The sequence below is a fragment of the Hemitrygon akajei genome, chromosome 28, assembly GCF_048418815.1.
Source record: "Hemitrygon akajei chromosome 28, sHemAka1.3, whole genome shotgun sequence".
Taxonomy (NCBI): Eukaryota; Metazoa; Chordata; class Chondrichthyes; order Myliobatiformes; family Dasyatidae; genus Hemitrygon; species Hemitrygon akajei.
Window position 1 is genome coordinate 22,011,973 of NC_133151.1, and position 22,563 is coordinate 22,034,535.

Sequence of the window (22,563 nt, forward strand, 5' to 3'; positions counted from 1 at the left end):
CGAACGATATCAGGTTCTGGAAAACAACTCTTCTCAAACTTTGACCAGAGTATAGTCTGCAATTTTATAAAGTTATTATATGAAAGAGCCATCAGAAGGAAATCTGCAGATGCTGGAAATTCAAACAACACACACAAAATGCTGGTGGAACACAGCAGGCCAGGCAACATCTATAATAAACAGTGTCGACGCTTCTCCATATGAAAGAGTCATGATGTCTTTCAGGCTCGAGTTGAAATGAGATTCAGGAGTTACCCAACTGGAACCAACAAACTCCAGAAGCCACAAATAAAACAACGGCAGCAATCCTCCGCTTGGCATGGATACCGAGTGGGACGGACTGATGGGGAAGGGAGGGGTAACAATTCCTTGTCAGTTCAGTGGGAGCATACTAAAACCGCGATTTAGCTGTTGTAAAAGTCACCAGACATAAAGTATGTGTAATTTATTACCTAAATGCTAGTACAACTCTTTCATTGAAATTGTGAGTGGCTCTTAAAAGAGCCGTTTTGTTTTCGATCATCTCACTGGGGGGCTTTACTTGGAGCTGGTGTACTTGGTCACCGCCTTTGTCCCTTCGGACACGGCGTGCTTGGCCAGCTCCCCGGGCAGCAGCAGGCGCACGGCGGTCTGGATCTCCCGGGAGCTGATGGTGGACCGCTTGTTGTAATGGGCCAGGCGGGAAGCCTCACCCGCGATGCGCTCGAAAATATCGCTCACGAACGAGTTCATGATGCTCATGGCCTTGGAGGAGATGCCGGTGTCGGGGTGAACCTGCTTCATCACTTTGTAGATGTAGATGGCGTAACTCTCCTTCCTCGACCTCCTGCGCTTCTTGCCAGACTTGCTCGCCGGTTTGGCCAGAGCTTTCTTGGCGCCCTTCTTGGGAGCGGGTTTCGGTGGATCAGGCATTTCCTCGTCGGTTTCAAACACAATAATAAGCAGAAGCTGTTTGGAGCGCGGAATAAATAGGCAGCGCCCAAAGGGGTATGTTAATGAGGATGGGAATGCTGAGCATTTCCATTGGCTACTTGGAGAAATGAATCACCAATCAGAACGCTGGGGGATGGGAAGTGGCGCCAATGTGTGGCGGTTACCGCTGTCGTTTAATGCGGGAGGAAGTACAGAGAGGGCAGAGACAGGCGGGGGTGCGGCCTGAAACTGAAAAGGGAAACGCAAATATCAAAAGCAGAATGAAAATAAAATCAAATGAAATATTGTGAAAATAAACACTAAGAGGTTCAGTTCATGACACACGGCAGCAGGAGAGCGAAGGAGAGATTTGGACATTTCAATGAAAAGTTCAAATCGAGTTTATTTACGCACAGGTGAGAGGAACAACGGATTTGTAGCAGTATCACAGACACATTGCATCAGACACAACATTGACATAAACACTGGAATTAAATAAGAATTATACCTAAATATTCAAATAGACAGAGGACTATCAGTGGGAGAATCGCCCCTCTTGTGCTTCTTCATCTCGTCACTCTGGATTCAGTGGCACGCAACGCTGCCACTTTGATCCGGCCCATGCCTTCATTCACCAGGCCCAACACATGCCTTTATTGGATCTTCCTCCTCCTGACACGAGTCATCGGGTTTGTGGGGTTGTGTGCCCCCTTGGAGCTCTGGATTAGGTTTGAGGTAGGCCTGGTGGATGTATGAGAGAATCTCGCCCAGGCGAGATTTATCCCAGGGAGCAAAAAAAAAGAGAGGCGTGTAATTCTGCAAGTTGTGGGTATTTTCGACCTTGTTACTTGGCTTTATTTTGACCATTTGGGGAATAGAATGTTCTGAGGCGTAGTAATCAGGCTTTACCTCCAAGTACAGTTCAACTTCCCTACTCTAAGTTTACACCTGTCTTTATTTTGCCTCTGTGTGCCTGGGATTGCATGGGTTAAATTAACAGTGTTTACTGCAGTACAAACTAGTGATTAATGTTGGGCAGATTGATCCATGATTCCAAAACACAAAAATCTCTGAAATCCAGAATTTATTGTACTGACATTACATCACAATTGGGGAATTTTATCCAGGATTAAATGGCTTGTCTAATGAAGAGTGTTTCATGTCACTAGGCCTCTATTCACTGGAAATTCAAAGAAAGAAGGGTTACTGAATTGAAACCTATCAAATAGTGAAAGGGCTTGAGTGAGTGGATGTGGAGAGGACTTTTCCTGTGGTAGGAGTGTCTGTAACCAGACCACCTGGTTTCAAAATAGAGGGGCATCCTTTTAGAGTGGAGTTGAGGAGGAATTTCTTCAGCCAGAGAGTGGTGAATCGGTGGAATTTGTGTCCACAGGCAGCTGTAGAGGCCAAATCACTGGATATAGGCAGAGATTGGGGCTGAGGAAAAATTGATCAGTGATGATGAAATGGCAGAGCAGGCTCGATGGGCCAAATGGCTGAATTCTGCTCCTAAATCTGATGGTCTTATGGACTCACTTAGAGACTAAAATTTTCCCAGAGACTGTTCATCTCAACTTTGACTCAACCCAGCACCTGAGGCTCCAGATTACTTATATAAGGAATACAGTTCTTTGTTTTCAGATTAAAGGAATATGATCTCATTTCCATCCTGAATGCTTGTCACCTCACTCTGATCAACAGACACAAAATACTGCAGTAAGTCAGCAGGCCGGGCAGCATCTATGGGAAAGAGTAATGAGTCGATGCTTCAGGCTGAGAACCTTCACCAGGGAGAGATCTGATGGAAGGGTCTCGGGACGAAGTGTTGACTGTTTACTCTTTTCCATAAAGGCTGCCTGTCCTGCTGAGTTCCTACAGCATTTTGTATGTTTTGCTTTGGATTTCCAGCATCAGCAGATTCTCTCTTGTTTGTGATTTATGCCTCATTCTGAGGGTATTTTCCTCAGTTATGGAGATCTCATTCAGGGGAAAGATCCTCCTTGCCTACTGTCTGTCACATCCTGAAAGAATCTAACAGATTTCCTCATTTTCTCATTAACTGCAGGAATACAGACCCAGCCCACTCACTCTCCTCTCACATAACCAACCCTCCATCCCTGGAACCAGCCCGGTCAGTGTGGGGAACATTCACTGCGCTCTCTCTATTGCTGGGATATCCTTCCTGAGGAAGTGTGACCAAACCCGGACACTATATTCAAGGTGTGCTCTCACCAGGGCCCTATAGACTCCCAGTGAGACATCTGTACCCCTCTTCTCCACTCCTCCTGGATCGCAGGACAAAATACTGTTTGCCTCTCTCATTACTTGTTGTATCTGCATGTTAACTCAAGTGATTTGTTTGCAAGGACGCCCAGGTCTCTCTGACCATCTCCATGTGGAAATAACTCTTACAGTTTGTTCCTGGGAATGGGTGATCTCACATTTTCCCACATTCTGTTTCATCTGCCCCATCCACAACCATTTACTCTCCTGTCTACATTCCCCAAACCTTCTCTGCCACAGCAACAGACGTAGTCACTGAGTTATGCAGCACAGAAACAGGCCCTTCAGCCCAACACATCCATGCTGACCAAGCGGCCAAACAAAACCATTGTCAGTTACCTGAATTTGGCCCATGTCCCTGTGAAACTTCCCTCTCCACAGTCCGAGAGATTTGGCAACTGTGCCCCCCTATACCATCACTGGAGGTAGTTTGTTCCATGTAAACAGCACATTCTGTGAACAAAACCTGCTCCTCAGGGTCCCAGTTAAATCTTTCCTCTCGCACTTTATACCTGTAATCTCTAGCTTCCAACTCCATGACCCTGGAGATAACAGATTCACTATTGTCCGTATCAATGTCTACCATTATTTTATCAGCTTCTGTAATGTCACATACACTCTGATGGAAATGTTCCAGCCTATCCGGCCTCCTGTTAAATCCCTTTTGCACCCTCTCCAGTTTAATGTCACCCTCTCATCACAGGGCAACTATAACTGTACGCCGTGCTCCAAGAGTAGTTTCCCCAAGGCTGGTAGAGCTGTAATGTGACGTTACGGTACAGTGTCCAATACTCTCCCGATGAATGCAAGTGTGGCAAACACCTTCTTCACCGTCCTGCCTACCTGTGTTTACACTTTGAAGGAATTCGATATCTGCACCCCGATATCTCTCTGTTTTACAGCACTCCCAGGGACCGACCATTCCCCACGGCAGTTCTGCCCTGGTTCGTCAATGACAATGGAACAACTCTTGTTCTTGTTTGCAGACTCGAAGGGCCGAATGGACTACTCCTGCACCTATTTTCTATGTTTCTATCTCACATTTATCTGTCATTCCTCAAATCAGTGACCTCATTGATCACCGTCCTGTTGTATTGCTGGTTAGTGATATCTGCATATTTGCTGAGCCGGGCATTGACATTGTCAGCCGAGTCTGTAATGAATGAACTGCAGCAGCAGACCTGACTCAGCTCGCAGGCTTTTCCTTGCAGCGATACACGCACAGTGCTGGAGGAACTCAGCAGGCCAGGCAGCATCTGTGAGAAACAGTAAACAGCCGACGTTTCAGGCCGAGACCCTCCAGAATCTGAACAATGTCTTGTGTTTGGTTTTTCTTCGATCTTTTCCTACGTGACTGGATAACATAACCCATCCTCCAATCCTCTGCCACTACTCCTGCCCGAGAAACGCGCAGAGAGACAGAGGCGGGGAGGTGAGGGGACAGAGTCAGAGTGACAGATAGGGCAGAGACCGGCCTCTCATCTTCCAGCTCCGTCTTCACTTTACTACACCCGGCAATTTCCAACGGTTTATCCGAAACACAGAGCTCCAGAGAGGGGAAAGAAACTCCCTCACACACCACGTACACAGTGAAGGATTTGTAGGAATTTACTGGCTGTCGGACTTCATGCAATCAGAATACAGTGTGATTGGCGCAAGATTAATTTCAAATCGCCCGCCAATTTCAGAGCACCCAGCAACGGTGCTTGATTACTTTTTTATATTATTTACCATTAATTGCATCACGGATTCTACAATTTCAGTTTCATTTAATATATAATTGCCTCAGTGAAGATTTAAATGGATGATTACAGAATCGTTTCTCTGAATGAGGGAACTGATTTCTGTCCGAGACGGACGAGGGGATGATGATCGATCTTAATGCATTCAGAGCTTCTGCCGTAATCACCGACTGAAAAGGCAGAATCGCAAACATATTTCAAGCATAAAGGATTAATCTGCTTCAAAAGTAACGCAGCAAAATATATCGATAAAAATAATTAAAGGGTTGTGGACACGGCTCCGTTTGTGAGGCGGTGGGTGGCTCTTAGAAGAGCCTTTGTGTTCTCGGGAGGAAGTGGGAGTTTTTCAGCCGCCGAAGCCATAGAGAGTGCGGCCCTGGCGTTTCAGAGCGTACACCACATCCATGGCAGTGACCGTCTTGCGCTTGGCGTGTTCAGTGTAGGTGACCGCATCCCGGATCACATTCTCCAGGAAAACCTTCAGCACTCCGCGGGTCTCCTCGTAGATCAGACCCGAGATCCGCTTGACGCCGCCACGGCGAGCCAGACGGCGGATGGCCGGTTTGGTGATGCCCTGGATGTTATCACGGAGCACTTTACGGTGTCGCTTGGCTCCGCCTTTGCCCAATCCTTTGCCTCCTTTCCCTCTGCCAGACATGATGCTGCTTCACTCAGGTCGCTGCTCAGTGACAAACCGGCTGCTGCTGTCTCCTTTTATACACAGCGCCCCGACCTGCCCGAGAAACGCGCAGAGAGACAGAGGCGGGGAGGGGAGGAGACAGAGTCAGAGTGACGGACAGAGCCGAGAGCGGCCTCTCATCGTCCAGCCCCGCCTTCACTTTACCACACCCGCCAATTTCCAACGATTTATCCGACACAAAGCGCTCCAGCGAAATAAACTCCCTCACACACCACGTACAGACAGGAGGATTTCTGGAAATTTGCCGATTCTCCTGCTTTAAATTATAGGAAGTGCTTTTCCATTCCGCAAATCCCCGAGGACCTCAGTCTGTCCCTCCCCGACCCCATGACCAGTGCGAGCGCCCTCACACACAGCAGTTGGTGGGCGAGGGTGCAGTCACTTCCAGAGATGAGAGGGTTAATTCATCAGAACAATTGTTCCTCTGGGTCGCGAGGGAAATGAAAGTCCGGTCACATAAAGGAACAGGATACATAGGCTGATAGAAGGATATATAGACCGCGCTTCTGGCGCCTTCTAAAGCCCAGGTAAAGGGGTGGCTGAGGAGCTGGTGCGTCGTGGGTGGGGCTTCAGGTACAAGGATCATTTGCCTCTCGAAATGAAGGTGAGACAGGTCCAGTGAGGAGGGGAGTCAATATGTTTACTGGAAGCTTCTTCGTGCTACACGGAAAGGTTTAAACGAGCAGGTATGAGGTCCTACAAATTGATTTTGAAAGGTTAAAACAGCAGGACTTCCAGGATTATAATTACAGAATTATGACCCAAACCATGTGGTTGTGTGGTGAGAAATTGATATTTCGTGCAGTTTAATGTGTTGCTGAGGAACTGATGCAGGAGGGAGGTCTTCAGATTCATGGATCAATGGGCTCCCTTCCAGTCAGGTGGGGGACCGGGACAAACAAGACCATTTCCATCTGGACCGGAGGGGAACCAATATCCTCACCAGGAGGTTTGATGGTGTCACTTGGCGGAATTTGCACTGCAGTAGCGATTGGGAGAATGCATGTATGACAAGACAGTCTGCAAAGAACGAGAGCCAATGTCAGGCCAATGGTGGAACTGATGGGCTGAAATGAGTTTATTTAAACATTAGGAGTATGTGTCAGATGGACAGGGCTGGCCGCTCAACATTCCTGGGTTTGATTGTTTTACATGTCAGTGGGGGGAAGGGGGTTAAAAGGTGCAAAGATTACACAACTGGGAATGTCACAGCAAACTGGAGGGTTCATTTACAAAGGCAAACTTCAGTTACACTGACGGGATTATTGAATTGCCCCTCCCCAGTAACAAGTGGGGGACTTTATCTTCCACAGAATTGACTGCAACTTGCTTATTGCTAAGATATTCCAGACTGGTTCAGCGAATCTGAGGAGTGTTTGAAACATTATGTAGAGCCCAATCAGAGTTCAGAACAGACGGGAATTAGTTTCTCAGAAATGAACCAGGCCATCTGACAGCTGAGAGTCAGTGAATATTTTGGGATCTTATATTTCTCTTACCTATGAGTAAGAATAAAATTAGATCTTGTATGAAGGTACTAAATCACAGGAGGGCAAGTTAGAATGCAGTAAGACAGAAGCCAAGGGGCATTGATTGGGAGCAGCCACTGTTAGATAAGTCCAGGCCTGACATGTGGGAGTTGTTTAAAGACCAGCAGATCCGAGTCGATATTGAGGTACAGGATTCATGCACACTTGGAAAGGCATGGCTTGCTTAGGGACAATCAGCATGGTTTTGTGTGGGCAGATCATGCTTGACAAAATTGATCGAGGGTTTGGTGGTGGTGATACAGGTTATAAGATACAGGAGTAGAATTAGGCCATTTGGCCCATCAAGTCTGCTCTGTCTTTTCATCTTGGCTGATACATCTTTCCTCTCAGCCCCAATCTCCTGCCTTCTCCCTGTATCCCTTCATGCACTGACCAATCAAGAACCAATCAACCTCCACCTTAAATACCTAAAATCTTGGCCTCCACAGCTGCCACCTGTGGCAATGAATTCCACAAATTCACCACTCTCTGAAGAAATTCATCCTCATCTCCATTCTAAAAGGATGCCCCTCTATTTGCGCCCGTGTCCTCTGGTCTTAGACACTCCCATCCTCTCCATATCAACTTTATCAAGGCCGCTCACCATTCGATAGGTTTCAATTCATCATCCCTCATTATTCTAACCTCCAGGGAATAAAGGCCCAGAGCTATCAAACACTCTTCATATGACGCTGTTTAATCCTGGAATCATTTTTGAGAATCTCGTTTGAAACCCATCCAGTTTCAGCTCATCCTTCTGAAGATAAAGGGCCCATAACTGCTCCCAATACTCCAAGTGAGACCTCACCAGTACTTGATAAAGTCTCAACATTGCATTCTTGCTTTTATATTCTAGTCCTCTTGAAATGAATGCTAACATCATATTTGCCTTCCTCACTACAGGCTCGACCTGCAAATTAACCTTTAGAGAATCCAGCACAGTGACTCAAAAATCCCTTTGCACCGTAATTTTTGTATCTTCTCACCATTTAGAAAATAGATTGTTACGAATGTGGAGCAAATCTGATGGGCAGAAGGTTCCAGAATCGCCAATGCCCGCACCCCCCCCCCCACCTTGAGAATCGCAAGATTGCTATTATTTTGGGTCTGAGACCCAGGGGATGAGAGAGATACACAGCATGTCAGGAAATGAGAGGAAGAGATGCAGAATACACAACCAGGTGGAATGTCTCCTGACATAAGCGGAACGGAACCACTGATTACTGCCATTGTCTCTTGGAGAAGGAATTGTGTATTGAGTACTGTACTATTCATTGAAACCCCTCAGGGGACAAATAGAGTGGTCTGGTTGAGGGATTGCATCATCCCAACCTGATTGATCTGAGACCCCGTGAGTAAGGATAAAAGAGGGGTCTGGGGAACACCCCTTTAGACGCACCAGGAGAAACGCTAGAAATCCCGTGACAGCGTTTTATAGCGAAAGCCGGTGGGAGCTCGTGTGCGTCCTCCCTTGCCGGGGTGGCGGGCTCACCACGGAAGAACGGTTTAGCTAAAGGAGAGGTCACAATTGAACGGCCACGACAATGAGACACCTGATGGATCGAAATCATAAAGGAAGGTTGGCAAAACCCGTAGCGGTAAATGTTCCCATTCTCTTTCTCTCTCTCTCTCTCTCTCTCTCTCTCCAACAAGTGCAACACAGCGACAACCAAAAGACGGCAGCTTGTGTGAACTGCACTGAACTTTATATTTCCATCGGACAATACATTATCCCCTCAACAAAGATAGAGCTTATTTCTTATTGATTATTATTATACCCGCACTTTTAGGTTTAGTATTGACGACGTATATTATCTGTATATTTGCATTGATATTATTTTTGTGTATTTTTACTAATAAATACTGTTAAGAATAGTATCATCAGACTTCAACGGACGTCTCTATCTTTGCTGGTAAGTCACCCAGTTACGGGGTTCTTAACAAGATTAATAGCGGTGCCATATTCTTTCCATTTCTGGATGATTGACTAAATTGTACACCAAGGATATTCAGTGACTTGGAAATCTTCTTGTAACCATCTCCTGACCTGTGCTCTTCAAGAAGCTTTTTTGCAGAGCTGCTTGTAGTGTTCTTTTGTCTTCATGGTGTAGTGTTTGCCAGGATACTGACTACCTGTGTATTGTGTATTATTACTACTATCAACTGAAACAGCTTGACTGCACACGGTGATCTCCATTTAACTGATAATCTAACTCCTAAAACCAATTGGCTACACCAGTGATGATTTGATGTGTCATATTAAACGGGGAGAATACTTACACAGGCAATTATTTTATGTATTATATTTGTAATTAATTTAGAGCACTTTTTAGAGATCTGTTTTCACTTTGACACGAGTTTTTTTTTAAACCGCTGATCAGTATCAAAAAAAGCCAAATTCAAGCCACTATGATTCAATGTTGTAATGAAATAAAATATGGAAAGTTCCAAGAGGTGGGAATACTTCTTAATAGGCACTTTACATGTAGGGACAGTGATGGTGAAAGGGGAGGGAAAGAAGACACGGGGAGGAGCGGTCTCAAGATCCTCAGGTGTTCCTCCCGATGGGATAAAACACAAATGGGGAAATATCAAAGAGAGATGAGAATCGAAATGTGATTGTCATGAGAGATTTAATCAGAAGCAGACTGAAGTACTGCTGCATCGAGTAACTTTGCTCTGTGAGCTGCAACAACCACGATCTGCTGGTGGCAGCTCATTCCAATTGAGTTCCCCATTCACATACCGTCTTACAGCTGTCTTAACTGGTGATCGGGTGGTAATGGGACAAGCTCCCACTTCCCATTAAATGCTGCCAATGGTGTGTGCCTCAAATTGCCTCTGTTAACCAAATCCAGCTCCAGGCTTTTATATATGGCTTAGCTACTAAGCCCAAAGAACTAGTGACAGTGGACAGTAGCAAATGGGTTTACTGGCATCATATAACTAACTGCTATGGGCAGATGGGGCTTTCACCCACGATTGGCAGCTCATCTAGTGGAAGGAAAATTCTGATCTGAAACCTCTACTGGCTTGTGGCTCGACCCATTCATGGGGAAGGCTTCGGGAGTAAACCCCGAGGAACAATCCAGAGCTGGATTCCCTGTCAGTCCGATGTTGAATGCAGACTGGCAATCCTGTGACACCGTTGGTGCCTGACCCCATTGGTCTGTGCCGTTGATCTGGATTCATCAGCTGCGTGGAGAGCAGGAGCCCCTGCATGGGCAACAGCTTGCTTTACGTATCGTACTACCCTGGCTTGCAAATTGACTTTCACAGTGAGAGTACAATATCCATCGTCGACCCTGACCCAGCAGAGGGCCATCACTAACATGTCTGTCCATGGCCTCCTCTCCTGCTACAATGAGGCCAACTACGGGTTAGATGAGCAACACCTCATACACTAACTGTGCCGCCTCCAATCTCGATGGAATGAACATTGATTTCTCCAAGTTCTTGAAATCACTACACCTCCCAAACTGCTCCTTTTTTCTGACTTTTACCCCAATTCTGGTGCCATTTAACCCCTTGACTTCTCCTCACACACCCTCATGACCTGCCCATCAACTCTCTCTGGTTCTCCACCTCCTTTGTGTCATCCCATCGTCTAACGTTCTGTCCTAATTGATTCCTTTCTCTTCCTCTCTTTGCCTTTTCTGCCTGTCACCCAGCTCCTCACATCATCATCCCTCCACAAACCACACCCTCCCCCACTCACTTGTCCTCCTCCCCCTCCCCAGCACCTTATTCTGGCTTTTGTCCCTTTCTTTCTAATCCTGATGAAGGTTCTCAGACCGAAATGTCGACTCTTTGCTGAGTTCCTGCAGTATTTTGTGCATGTTTGTTTCAGTCTGTGTGTTGGTTAAGCTGATCAAACTGGTACAGTGGAAGAGGAATTTGTGGAGTGGTCAGAGACAGTTTCTTACAGCAGGATCTTACCCAGGAACAGGCCATTTCAGATGTAATCTGTGTAATGAGGTGGGATTACAGAGAGATCTTGTGGTGAAGGATCCCTGAAGAAGTGATCACAATGTGGGAAAACAGTAGCAGATGTTTAAGGAGACTGTTTGTAACACACAGCAGACGTTGATCCTGATTCTACAGAGGGATCACAGAGAGCAAAGAACCTTCTGTGGTCAAAGGAGGCAGACAAGAGGAGCAGGATTTTTCCAGGAACCAGTGATAAGACTAAAGCTAAAAACTAACAAGGAAAAAGTAATGGAGTATAAAAGTAGTAATTTTATAAAAGTATAAATTTTGTGTGTAACCAAAACTATGAAGTCAGTTATTTGTTGAAGACAATGGTGTGTTAATGAGAGGTAGTTAAGAGATGTAGATTAGAACATAATTAAGTCACGAAGTATTAAGAATGTAAACTTGCTATTTGCTAGAGAATGAAATCTTAAGAACGTAGAAGACAATGGTGTGTTAAAGAGATGTAGATTAGCACATGATTAAGTCAATTGATAGAAACAATAGGGACATGATGTACGAGAGGTACGTGTAATACGCAACTATAGATCGATTACATATGCTAATGCAACTGGACCAGGAGATTGCTATAAAAAATGGTGTGTCCGGGGATCGGTGGGCAATCAGCGACTAGCTCAATGACTGTCTCAGCTTTGATTTGCAAATTAAAGTTTAACCCTTCTTGAAGAATCTTCTGCGTCTCTTGGTCATTTGTGAGGCACGAAAACCACGACAAAATTGGCGACCGCGGCAGGACTGGATAGAGACCCGCGGAAGGGAAACGGCAGATTGGGGATGCTTCCCAGTCCTCTAGGGACCCTCACAAGGCTAACAGAATTAAGGGTGCACCCAAAGAAAAGGAGCGCGTTTTTTGTGACAATTTGGACTAAGAATTCTGTTGGCTTTGGGGATGTCTTGGAGTTTCAGAAGTGTGGAACCACTGCCGAAGGGTCTCTCCGGTCCAAAGAATCTGGCAGAATTGGGGGTTAACAGAGGAGGCTCAGAGGATTGCTCAAGAACACTGCAGTGAGGGTAAGTACAAATAAGTTAATAAGACGTTAAGAAAAAGACCACGTGATGTTGGTAAATCCCTGTGGGTACCGCTTCGTATGAAATGAAGGGCTGAACGGGCAGGGAAAAGAAAATAGAATAGAATTAGGGTAGAAAATCCTCGTGGATACTGCCTTAAGAGATAAGGCTCTGAACGGGCGAGGTGTTAGAATAGAATTAGAGTAGAAAATCCTCGTGGATACCGCCTTAAGAGATAAGGGTCTGAACGGGCGAGGTGTTAGACTAGGCGTAGAATTAGAGTAAGTTTAGTTAAGAAAAAGTCCACGTGGTGTTAGACTAGAACTAGGTGTAGAATTAGAGTAAATAATATTATCCAGTAAACAAACTGTGAATCTCTGAAATACCTTAAAAAGAGAGAATAACATGACAGGGAAAGGAACAGCAGTAGAGATTCTGAGCAAAAAATTCCCGTTAATTCAAAATGAGATCACAAAAACCTCAGAAAAATGGGAAAAAAAGAACCAAAAACCTGGTCACAAAGTGGCCAAGAGAAGGTACGTTTGATGAAAGTTTGTGCGAAGATATGGAGGGACTCATTAAAAAATACAAACCAAAAGATAAATCTAAGAAAACAGGGCAAAACAGAGAACGAGAAGTGGAAGTGCTAAAACTCTTCAGAACGGAGGGGGAAAGGCTGAGGAGGACAGGTAGAATATTGATTACAAGCGAGGAAAACACTAAGGTGCTGGAGAAACAGCCTGTTAGAGAGAGAGAAGGTGAGAAGCTGGCTTCAGCTCCGTACCCGGATGTGAAAGAAACAGAAAAACCCCCTCCCTATAATGGGGAAGGAACCCCTAAGCAGTGCCCCCTGCTGACGGGAACAGTAAACATGCAGGGAGAAGTACAGGTTTGGGATAATGAGGAGGAAAAAAAAACAATACGAGAAGGAAAAAGCGGCGATATGGAAGGAAATACAGGCAGAAAGGATAAAGATAGAACAGGTACAGAGAGAAATGGGAGAAGAGATTGAACGGATGAAATACTTGAGAGAGGTAAAGGAGTATGAGGAGTATCGGTTATACTATAGAAATAAACAGACTAGAAAAGAAAGTGGCTCATCAGGACAGGAAGAAAGAGAAAGTGACTCATTGGAGGAGCAAGAGTTAAGTGGAGAGAGGATGTGAGAATTTTCGGGGAAGAGGTAGGAGGCAGAAGCCTAGAAGAGCAGAAGGAGGTGGTAGGGGAGCGACTTGCGGAAGTAGAGAGAGAGCCAGATAAGTTACTGAGAGGGGATTGCCAGGAGAGATGCGAAAAATACTCTAGGGGATAACCAAGTATTGAATAAAGGCAAAAAGAAAGGACTCCACAGGGAGACGGAGGGAAGAAGAGGACCCCGGAGACATTTGTGTGGGAGGCAGTAAAGACATACCCTGAGGCAGATGGGGAGTCAGGTGAGGAGGAGAGCCAGGGCAGGTGGGAAGAAGGAGGAAGAATGATGCCGTTGTTAGTAAAATGATCAGGACAAGTGCAGTATATCCCTTGGGGATCCCAGGATCTAGAAGGGCTGAAAAACACACTGCCCAATTTACATGAAGGAGTAGGGAAATGGATTAGACCCTTTGAAGAAGAAACAGCGGGACGATGTGAAACTGGGAGGGGGAGGGGCTAAGGAAAGAGCTGGGAAATAGATTGGTGATAGAGATGAAGGGCTAGCGGAAGGGGAATCTGATAGCAGAGAAGAGAAGACCGTGGAAGAAAGGGAAGAAGGAGGAGATGGACAGGTAAGGAGATTAAGTAGGAGGAGGAAACAGGAATGTGGAATGGTGAAGGAGAGCAGGGGGCAATTAGTGGAAGTGCAAGAAATTGATGTTCATGCCATCAGGTTGGAGGCTACCCTTTTGGAATATAAGGCGTTGCTCCTCCAACCTGAGTGTGGACTCATTGTGGCAGTAGAGGTGGTGATGGACTGACATATTGGAAAGTGAATAGGAAGTGGAATTGAAATAATAGCCATGGGGAGATGCCACTTTTCCTGGCAGACGGAGCGAAGATGCTTGACGAAGTGTCCTCCAATCTAAATCAGGATGCACTGATATACAGGAGGCCACACCGGGAGCACTGGAGACAGTAGACAACCCCAACAGACTCGCAGGTGAATTTTTGCCTCACCTGGAAGGACTGGTTAGGGCCCTGAATGGTGGTGTGGGAGGAGGGGTAGGGGTGGGTATGACACTTTGCAAGTGTAAGTACCAGGAGGGGGATCAGTCCGGAGCGATGAGTGGACAAGGGAGTCACATAGGGAGCAATTGCTGCAGGAAGTGGAGAGTGGGCGTGGGCAAGGAGATTACCATTTGGTCATTATCAGTCTCCGAATAAACAACTCTGTAAAAAGTGATATTTCTTTGATCATATTTGAGAACAGTTTGGTTCAGAGGCCATGTTGTTCTCCTTGTGCACAGGTAACTGAGGTTTGATTGAAGAACGAGTGTGAGTTTTCAGATTCCAGCTAATGGGTGATGGTGGAAACATGGAATTTCCTCTGAGAAACTGAACCCTTGGCTTTGTTGTACAAGAGAAAGGAATTCAGCCCCAGAAGCCAATCGGTCCTCAAACAGAATTCCTCGTGTGTGGAGTAGTCCATCACCTTTGTCTACTGTAGGAAAGCTGCAACAGTATAGAAGGAGCATTAGGTGGGTTTGAATCAGCTGAGTGAATAGAGGGAAACTGTGGCTGCCTCGGGCAGGGCTGGATCTCATGAGTCTACGGGAAAAGAGGATGTCTGATGCTAGATTGAATCCCATTGGTCATGATGCATATGCCTTGGGGTGGATTTGATCCCATGATGCACGAAAGAAAGGGAATTCTGAAGTATGAGTGAGTGCCTTGATTGTGTATCTGAATAGTCACGTGAGAGTCCCTTACTGGACATCTAAGACAACTCCGGTGGCATGTCTATTCCTATGGTATGGAGCAGAAAGAATGAAATATGTTGAGAAGTGGGTGGAGTGGAAGAAGTGAGTGCTTGCAGAAGTACAGATAAAGGAGAGAGGAAACTTTCAGGTGCCCTGTGGTGTTCACCTGGAGAGAAATGCAAAAAATAATTGGTTGCTTCTCGCAGTAAGAGCAGAGAAGATGAAAAAAAAAGTTAGAGAGATATAGTCGGAAAGAACAGGAAAATGTAATTGAGACTACCTCAATGTTTAAGAGACTACTAGACAGGTATATGGAGGAACTTAAGATGGGGGGAGGTTATATGGGAGGCAGGGTTTAAGGGATGGCACAACATTGTGGGCCAAAGGGCCTGTAATGTGCTGTGCTATTCTATGTTTAACAAGACAGAACTCGAACCAATGTCTGAGTAGGAAGTAGTACAAACCTGTTTTAGCCCTGCCCCCCACAGGTACGGTTACAACAAAGCCCACCCCAGTAGTGTCTCCTGAGTTCTTGATGAGGCTGGTGTAAATCTCTCAAAAGCTCGATGGGAGAATGTCAGAAACGAGCCACGCTCCCGAATAATGGCTTTAAGACAAATTCAAGGAAACAAAATTTATTAACAGTTCTGCAGAGCTGGGTGCCTTCAGAGAAGGGAACCCTGAACCTTACAGGGCAGCAGGTTTTATCCTTCTTCCTTACCCCTCCCCTCCCTGACTCGGGAGGTACACAGTGTTTTCCCATTCCATATTTGGAGTTGTTTTTTTACACGTTTCTGTAAAACAATAGTCCATATCTCAGGACTTCAATGATTCCACAAACAGTTAATCTTGTCAGGGCTTCTGCATTCATAATTAAATCACATTTGTTTACTGACTTTAACCCAGACATAATTAAATCACATTTGTCCCCGGACATAATTAAATCACCTTTGCCCTCTGACTTTAACCCAGACATAATTAAATCACATTTGTCCCCGGACATAATTAAATCACCTTTGTCCTCTGACTTTAACCCAGACATAATTAAATCACATTTGTCCTTTGACTTTAACCCAGACCTCTTTCAGAAATGCACATCTTAATTTTGAATCTTACAGAGAATGAGCTATATGGAGACATTTATGCACTTTGAACTAAAATGTCATGTTATATTGAAGTGTTTCCTTCACAATCCATAGTGGCATACGATACACCGTATTGCACAAAAAGCAGATGGGCACCTTAATAAATTTGTAAAGTAGATAAACAAGGTATTTCAGAAATACACAGATTTACTCGATCGTAATGAGTGTTATTGCAAATGATGATTAAATGAGTCCGGGTTAAAGGAAATGTAGATTGTTACTTGTGTGAGATGAAAAGAGGTAAGTAAAATTCTGAATAATTTCAGATGAAATCAAGTGCTTCAAGCTGTTAAGGGAGTGGATAATATTTGTGTGAGGACTGGAGACTCCCTGGACTGCTCTACCATTGTCTCATTAATATTGACCATTGTATAAAAATATTGTGACAGCTGCCCTGTATGATTTGAATGTTATTTTAACTTGTATTCTGTTTTATATTTAATATAGATGACAGTGACCACATTGTTGCTCATCATTACTAGATTAAATCTGTTTACAATTTCATTCTAAATTTTGTTTGAACGTTACCTGCTTTAAATGCATTTGACTTGTCAGCCACTTGTGACTGGTATTTATTTTGTGCCGAACATTGTATAGTGTTATTTAGAGAAAATAAAAGCTATCCTAAATTATGGATTTTGCAGTTCTTTGATTCACTTCAAGAAACATGGGGAGATGGCGGAGGACAGTTACTGGAAAAAGGTGGAGGTGTCAGTGAGAGGTGCACATTGTTTGTGGACAGTCTCGCCACTGAGTTCAAAGATGCCCTCAGCGCCAAAGCAACTTTGATAACAGTTTCAGCCTCAGCCGCCACAACCACCACAAACTATGAAGTTTACTTTAAATAATCCTTTCCCAAACTGTACTGTAGAATTTGTACAATTGTAATTATGCCCCCTGTAAAATGCCTCCTGATGTAAGCCTGCCTCTCAATTTTTGGCCTTGATGGCTTCTTCGCCTCATGTCATAGATGAAGCGGCACAGGTCCTGTTCCAATCAAAGAACATGACCATTACTTATGAACGTATGTTGGTACTAAACGCTCGAGTTGTTGAGTGTGTTGTAGGGGTCCCATACATACGGAAGGTGGGTTAACAGTGGAGTCTGAACCCCTCAATTGTACTGAGTGATTCTGTTATAATGAACCCCCCTTGATCAGCTTCATTCCTTGCTGGGATGCTCGTGCAACTCCAGTGTACAGTGGGCAAGGCGGTTTATATTCTTGCTGCTGTTGAAACTTGTTGAAGTTTCTTACTGAGAGCTCTCTATGGAGAGAGGACCCAAAGGATAGCTGCCTCCTATCGTTCCGCAATCCTCCTCTTCAGACAGACGATGACAGGGTCACTGAGGAGACCCGAATTCTCTGTGCAGTTCAACTGCAGCCACAAACCATGCTGTCCTTTACAGGACGAAAGGGAAGTGGGGAGTGTGGAAGTCACAGCGAGTCAAGTTAATGTCGCGTCTTGGCAAGGAAAGTTTACAGATCGTGTGCAGTCAACCCAGGGAAGAATGGTCTTTGAAGAGCAGAGTTCCCCTTTGCACAGCGGGGGACTGGAGCCATTTTGCATACCAAAACAAGATGAGGATGCAAAGGAAGTGTTCCAGGGTGACACATAATATTGGTCAGAAACAAGAGAAATCTGCAGATGCAGGAAATCCAAGCAACACAGAAAAAGCTGAAGGAACTCGGCAGAACAAGCATAATCGATGGAAAATGGTAAACAGACGACGTTTCCGACCGGCATCCTTTGTCTGGACTGATAGTGGTCAGTTACTTTACTACTGTGGTGGGACCATGCGGGAACTCATAATTGACAACAAATGCCCCGGATTAATATGCTCGGAATGATGGACTCTGTCACTGAGTGTAAAAACGAATAACGAACAAGTAACGGTTCTGAGATACAGATTGTCAGGGGATATTTGAGGAAAGAGGCTGAGAACAACGCCCCTTTCTTCTCGGAAGACTCTACTGACCCGGCCTCAGAGCAGTCTGAACTATATTCCACCTTGCCAATACCCAATGAACTGATTTAGCGTAAACACAAATGCTTTGTCCGCTTTAATTTGTCTTCTTCATTCAATTCCCCTTGAGTGATGCAGTAAAACTTGTAACTCCCCGTCGGGGAATTGAACCCCGGTCTCCCGCGTGACAGGCGGGGATACTAACCACTATACTAACGAGGAACTCATACCTTCGCATCTGCATGTTTCAGAACACACCACAGTGAACAGAATCATCTTGATGTTTCTTCACTGCGATACTGGAGCCTTTCACACGTGTCCTTCCCACAGCAGAGTCTCACTTTCCTCCAGCCATTTAGTCACCTATTATCTTCAAAGATTAGCCAAACCAGGTGCTCTCATTCCAGCCCAACTCCGTCTTCCAATCAACATTTTCATCACAGTTATACATTTATATTTCTGCTTTCATAATACCACAGGCGGGAAACGATATGTAGCTCAACCAATTCTGAAGCCATCACTCCCACTTCAATCAACTTCACTCAAACACGGCTTCTGTATCTCCGCTCTGTCGGACGATCGCGACCCCAACTGGACATAACACGAACTGCACCACACTGAAGAATCCGACCGACAACATTCAGAATCACCTCCAGCCACACTCATGCACTTCCAGCGTCCCACTGCTCCAACCCTCACAACTCGCCTACCAATTCCACAAGTCATTTCAATCCATGCGTCACTCGAAAATTAGTATGGGCTGGCCAGGCCAGTCCATCAACGATGGAATTGCTCTCCCTCACATTTTCCCTGGTCAACCGAACTCGGCAGCTTCCTGCTCTCACTCTAACCCAGCTTCCCACAACCAACAACAAAACATGTCGGATGATGTGTTCACACTGAGTGCTGTCAGTCTACTCGCCATCCACTCTCTCATCACCAACCACCCCCCCCCCCATTACGAGAGTAAACTATACACTTTATTGTGATTAATAAATGCAACATACAGTCACAGAATCATGCACCTCCCCCCCCGCACCGCTGAAACAGGCCGTTCGGCCCACAATGTCCGTGCTGACGATCAAGTACTGATCATACCAAAAAAGACCTCGCTCAGCAGCTATTTCCTTCAGAGTCTTGATAATTCAAGTACTCGCCCAGACAATTCTCTAATGTTGTGAGTGTACCTGCTTCCGCCGGTCACTCAGGCATGGATTCCGGTTTCCAAACACCATCTGCATGAAGTTCTCCGTCTGATGCTCTCTAAGTGTACACCTGGGTTGGACTCTGTGCTTTGTATGAAGGGGTAGCAAATTATCTCAATGTCATGAGGACATGATTAATGCTATCACTTTTCAATGCTGACGTAATAGTCCTTCTGCAGAAGCAGTGTTTGGATTATGGTAAGAGATAACGAGTGATTTGGAATGTAAACCGCCCAATGAAGGCTGTGTGTTTTCGTGTTGAGTGCCTGACACCGGTGTAGAGCCGGGTCTTCTGTTCGGCGGGAGATGAAGGAAGGAGACGCCGGAGGGAAGAGGTCATAGGACTCGAACCGGAGTGGGACCATGATTCAACATCGTCCGGGGACGTAGAAGGAGGATCGGCGAATGGGAAACTATCAGCTCTAACTTGTGCACTTCAGACTGTTTTATTAAAATTGGCCATTTTCTTTGTTTTTTCCTACTAACCCTTTAGTCAAATTAAGAATTATAAAGCTAAATAGTTTAATTGTATATGGTGTACTACCTGTTATTCCGTGGTACATTTTGAACACGGTAACAAATCACTCAGCATCCACATAAACAGGGGTTTGAGCTGGGCTTGCACCTCTATCTCAGATGTTTGGCCGGGCCGTATATTGTCTTCCCTAGACTTACGCAGCAGACCGGACTAGAGTGCGTTGCCAATATGTTGCCAAACAAGGTAGCAGGGTCAGAGAAGTCAGAGATCATTCTAAGGGGTGGTGGGATGAGCTGACAACATCGATAGCAATGGGGAATTGTCTGGCAGATGGAGTAAAATGCTGACAAGAGCAACGTCATCCATTTCTAAGAAAAAATACAGTTCAGATGATAATTTAAATGCTGAAAAAATGCAGTAAGCTGCTGTGCAGGGTGACTTGGGACCGCGATTGCAAACGTTTCGTTCAATTGGTTATCAACCTGCAAATAGAATGTTGGCTAGAGAAATTGAATTTTAGAGCAGGGAGGTTATGCTGCAACTTTACAGGGTACTGGTGAGGCCATAATGTCACAGAAATGTACAACACAGAAACAGGCCCTTCACCCCATAACTATTTAAATTGCCTAATCCCATCTGCGTGCACCAAGGCTATTGACCTCCATAGCCCGATCAGCCATGAACCTATCCAGACTTCTCTGGTACATTGAAATCGAGCTTGCATATACCACTTGTGTTTTCCACAACCTTCTGAGTGACGAACTTTCCGCTCATGATCCCTTAAACCTTTCACCTTTCACCCTCAACCCATGACCTCCGGTTGTCATCCCACCCAAACTGTGGGGGAAAAGCTTGCTTGCATGTACCCGAACAATACCCCTCATAATTTTGTGTACCCCTTTCAATATCCTCTCAATCCTCTACGTTCCGAGAAATAAAGTTCTAATCTATTCAATCTTTCCTTATTACTCAGGTCCTCCAGACCCAGCAACGTCCTTGTAATATTTCCTTTCATTCTTTCAAACTTATTTGCATTCCTGTGAGTTGGCAAACAAAACTGCACACAATACTTCAAATTATGCCTCACCACTGACTTATTCAACTTCAAAATAATCCCATCTCCTGCACTCGATACTTTGATATGCCAAAAGCTTTCTTTATGACACTATCTACCTTGACACCCCTTTCAACTATTATGGACATGTAATCCCAGTTCCCTTTGTTCTAGCATACTCCTTACTTTCCCACTGTTCACCGTACACCACAGAAGTGTAAGAACTCACGCTTGTCAGCATTAAGTTCCATCTGCCAATTTCAGCCCATTTTACCAGCTGGTCCAGATCCCACTGCAATCTATGATAGCATTCCTCGCTGTCCACAGCAGCCCTAATCTTGATATGAGCCATATATTTGTGATCCAGTTCACCACATTATCACACAGATCATTGATATAGATGACAGACAACAATAGACCCAGCACCAATCGCTGAAAAGTCTTATCCAAACCATTATGCAGGACCTTGTCAAATACCTTTCTGAAGTCCATGTAGACAACATCCACTTCCTTCCCTTTGTGAACTTTTCTGATAACTTCCTTGAAAACTCTATAAGATTAGTTGGCATGACCTACCACGCTCGACGCCGATGAATATCCTTAATCAGTTCATGTTTATCCAAATACTTATAAATCCAGCCCCTCTAAATAAATTCCATTTACTTTGAAAATAATGATGTCAGGCTTAAGGGCCTATCATTTCCAGGTTTAATTTTTGAGCCATCCTTAAAGAGCGGAACAACATTGCTGCCCTCCAGTCCTCTGGTAGCACATCTGTTGCAAAGCACGATTTAAATATCTCTGGTAGAGTTCTGGCACTCTCTGCACTTCCCTCCTGCAGAGTCCGAGGGAACACCCTGGGGATTTATCTTTCCTCATTTATCTGAGGAGAGCAAACATCTCCTCCTCTGTAATCTGTATAGGGTCCATGAAATAGATGCTGCTTTGTCACACTTCTATAGACACTGTGTCCATCTCCTGAATGTGCAAAATACAGGGGGTAGCTGGATGATGCAGCGTGGATAACTTCACTCACTTCAACCCCGAGCAACCTCTGCACTCACTAGCAATGACTCGTTAACTCAGTATTGTTTGTTTGTTGTAAAATAAAAATTGTGCTTGAAATTGGGAGAGGAATAGATGCTGGAAGTGAAAGAGAAACAGACAAGCATAAGATACAAAATAGATGAGAGAGAGAGAGAGAGAAAGAAAGAGAGTCGCAGATAGACCATCCAGCTGGACTTTGGTCTACAAAAGGAAACCAGTGCGGTCACTTTCAATTCCCACCATTCAATACTTCACCTGTGGGCCTGCTGTCCGAGATCTTCAATATCAGGGCGCAGTAGTTTATAAGCGAGTTTGTCTTGCCTCTACCTGATTCTATGAATTTCTTTTAAGTTCAAAATGAGACTAAGGAACCCTGGGAATGTTCAGGAGGCTACACCGAATGCCTGGAGAGATAAAGTTATCAGTTGAAAAACCGCCCTCCGAATGGCCCAAAACGATGCTGTTTGTTCAGCGTTATTGAATATAATACGAGGTCCTGAGATCAGATACGATCCACAGCCGTACGATTGTGGGTAGGAATTGCTATTGAAGCAATTCTGTTAAACTTGAAAGCAACCTTGATTAACGTAATGTGGCATTTGCAAACC

General features: G+C 45.0%; 2 protein-coding genes and 1 non-coding gene across 3 annotated transcripts; all 3 read right to left on the bottom strand.

The window, feature by feature from the left end:
• Window positions 1–418: 418 nt before the first annotated feature.
• LOC140717517 (histone H2B-like) lies at window positions 419–935 on the bottom strand. Its single transcript, XM_073031092.1, has one exon. The coding sequence runs from the start codon at window positions 910–912 to the stop codon at window positions 538–540; it is 375 nt and encodes a 124-aa protein (XP_072887193.1). The 5' UTR covers window positions 913–935; the 3' UTR covers window positions 419–537.
• Window positions 936–4,779: 3,844 nt separating this feature from the next.
• On the bottom strand, window positions 4,780–5,778 carry LOC140717518 (histone H4). Its single transcript, XM_073031093.1, has one exon. The coding sequence runs from the start codon at window positions 5,593–5,595 to the stop codon at window positions 5,284–5,286; it is 312 nt and encodes a 103-aa protein (XP_072887194.1). The 5' UTR covers window positions 5,596–5,778; the 3' UTR covers window positions 4,780–5,283.
• Window positions 5,779–18,321: 12,543 nt separating this feature from the next.
• Window positions 18,322–18,393, bottom strand: trnad-guc (transfer RNA aspartic acid (anticodon GUC)). Its single transcript has one exon. It is a non-coding gene; the product is annotated as a tRNA-Asp (tRNA).
• Between the last annotated feature and the right edge of the window lie 4,170 nt (window positions 18,394–22,563).

Excerpts from the sequence above, each read along its gene's own strand:
- LOC140717518 (XM_073031093.1), bottom strand. The coding sequence starts at position 5,595 with ATGTCTGGCAGAGGGAAAGGAGGCAAAGGATTGGGCAAAGGCGGAGCC.
- LOC140717517 (XM_073031092.1), bottom strand. The coding sequence starts at position 912 with ATGCCTGATCCACCGAAACCCGCTCCCAAGAAGGGCGCCAAGAAAGCT.